Source organism: Ptychodera flava, chromosome 1 (assembly GCF_041260155.1).
Source record: "Ptychodera flava strain L36383 chromosome 1, AS_Pfla_20210202, whole genome shotgun sequence".
NCBI lineage: Eukaryota > Metazoa > Hemichordata > Enteropneusta > Ptychoderidae > Ptychodera > Ptychodera flava.
Window position 1 is genome coordinate 34,685,381 of NC_091928.1, and position 2,007 is coordinate 34,687,387.

At 41.8% G+C, this 2,007-nt stretch overlaps 1 protein-coding gene across 1 annotated transcript; it reads left to right on the top strand.

Moving 5' to 3' along the window:
• Positions 1-403: 403 nt before the first annotated feature.
• LOC139144296 (E3 ubiquitin-protein ligase TRIM33-like) lies at positions 404-1,219 on the top strand. The gene has a single exon (XM_070714987.1). The coding sequence runs from the start codon at positions 404-406 to the stop codon at positions 1,217-1,219; it is 816 nt and encodes a 271-aa protein (XP_070571088.1).
• The last annotated feature ends 788 nt before the right edge of the window (positions 1,220-2,007 follow it).

Consider the following 2,007-nt stretch of genomic DNA (forward strand, 5'->3'; position numbering starts at 1 on the left):
TATCCCTTCATAATATATATACCTTGAAGGGGTTACAAGCAAAATTGTTTGCGAATTCATTGTTTCGAAGAGTCCAATATGTGTCCCAGGAACATCATTAAACCAGCCTTTCTCTGTTTGAATTTACTCTCCACAGCAGAAGCAGCGAGTCTGTATTTTAACAATGATGTCTCTGAACAGATTAAAAGTTCATACACTGTGAATGAATTGCATGCAAAATAAAAGCTTACGTATCACGTGAGTGTTCAGATACCCCATGCATACAGACACAAAAAATGGCGGAAGGAAACGACGAGAGATCGTTTCTGGCGAAAATCGACGAAAATTTCCTCATATGTGGCATCTGCTCGGACAGGTACAGGAGCGCGAAATGCCTTCCTTGTCTGCATACATTCTGTGAGCCATGTCTGAGTCAACTGCTGAAGAAAGCTGGAAAGCTGTATTGCCCGATATGTCGACGAACGTGCCCTGTTCCAATGGTGGTGTTGCCGCGCTGCAGAATAATTTCTTCATCAATGATTTGGTTGAACAGTTCAGATTGCGAGACCACGGTAAGAACGAGGAATCAACAAAGTGTGGCGGCTGCGAGGAAAATGAAGGTGACGAGGCGAGATGCATTGAGTGTGATATGAATTTGTGTTCAACTTGTGCTCGTCCGCACAGGCGAGTACCAGCAACCCGGTCACATCGACTGATGCCACTCAACGAGTACAAAGAGGCAAAGTCCACCGACCCCACTTCGGTGATTGCACCCATGTATTGTAAGAAGCATTCTAGTCACCCATTGGCGTATTTCTGTGTGACGTGTGATGAGGTGATATGTTTGGAGTGTACAGTTATCGATCACAAAGCACCAGAACATAAACACCAATACCTTAAAGATTCTGCTAAAATCTACGTCAACGAGTTAAAACAACTGCGTGCGAATTTGGCAGGAAAAGACCGAGAGGTTCATACGAGCAAACAGAACATAGAAAGGACAATAACATCTCTTGAGAAAAGATACAACGAAGAGAGAGGAAAGTTAAACGTCCACATCGAAGGAATTATTCAGCAAGTTCGAGATATAGGCACACAATTCTCAGAGAAGATGAAATCTGAGTACGAGTCAAGGAAAACAATCTTGCAGGGACAGGTGAAGGAACTTCAGCGTACAGAAGACGATCTGTCAAGTACCAGGAATGGAAGTTTACAAAAAAAGTACAAAAAGCACGATTAGAAGCAGGGGGAAAGCTTAAGTGTGCGCATGCGTGTAAGGGCATCCTCGTACGCGGATGTCATTTCAAAGATGAACGTGCTTCTTGAGATACTTGTTTTGTACCTTTAGAAGCACAATCAGTAAATATCAGTAAATATAGGAAAATTGCATGTTAAACTCATTTTTAATGCTGTCAGTTTCTATTAAGTAAACGTAGAATGCCTACATTTTCTACATAAGAACATCTCTCCCCTCCCTCTATGACATGCTTCTTGAGCGATATATTTTGTATCTTTAGAAGCACTCAATCAGAAAATATGGGAATATTGCATGCCAAACTCATTTTTAATGCTGTCAATTTATATTAAGGTAAACGTAAAATGCCTACTTTTAAACATAACAATGTCTCTCACTCTCTCCACACTATCCCCCACCCCCTTATCTAATTATGATGTGCTTCTTGAGATACATACAGTGTTCTCCCCAGGCCGTTTAACAGGATCGGCCCCGATCCTTTATTTTTTTCGCCCGATCCTTTATTTTTTCGCCCGATCCTTTATTTTTCATGCCGATCCTGTTTCATGTCCGCTGATTCTCTTTAAATGTGGCTGAAGACCTATTGTTTCCCGGCGGCGATTTTGTCACTTTTATTTCAGCGAGCGTATCAAGTGTGAAACGGTTCTAATGTGGCGATAACATGACGTGCCAGATGATTAGAAGGTTTATTCCATCGCCAAAATGTGTGAAATGGTTAGACTGTTCTCCTTTCATGTCGATGCTTTAGGTGTTTTACACACAATGAGGCAGGG

Excerpts from the sequence above, each read along its gene's own strand:
- LOC139144296 (XM_070714987.1), top strand. The coding sequence starts at position 404 with ATGTCTGAGTCAACTGCTGAAGAAAGCTGGAAAGCTGTATTGCCCGAT.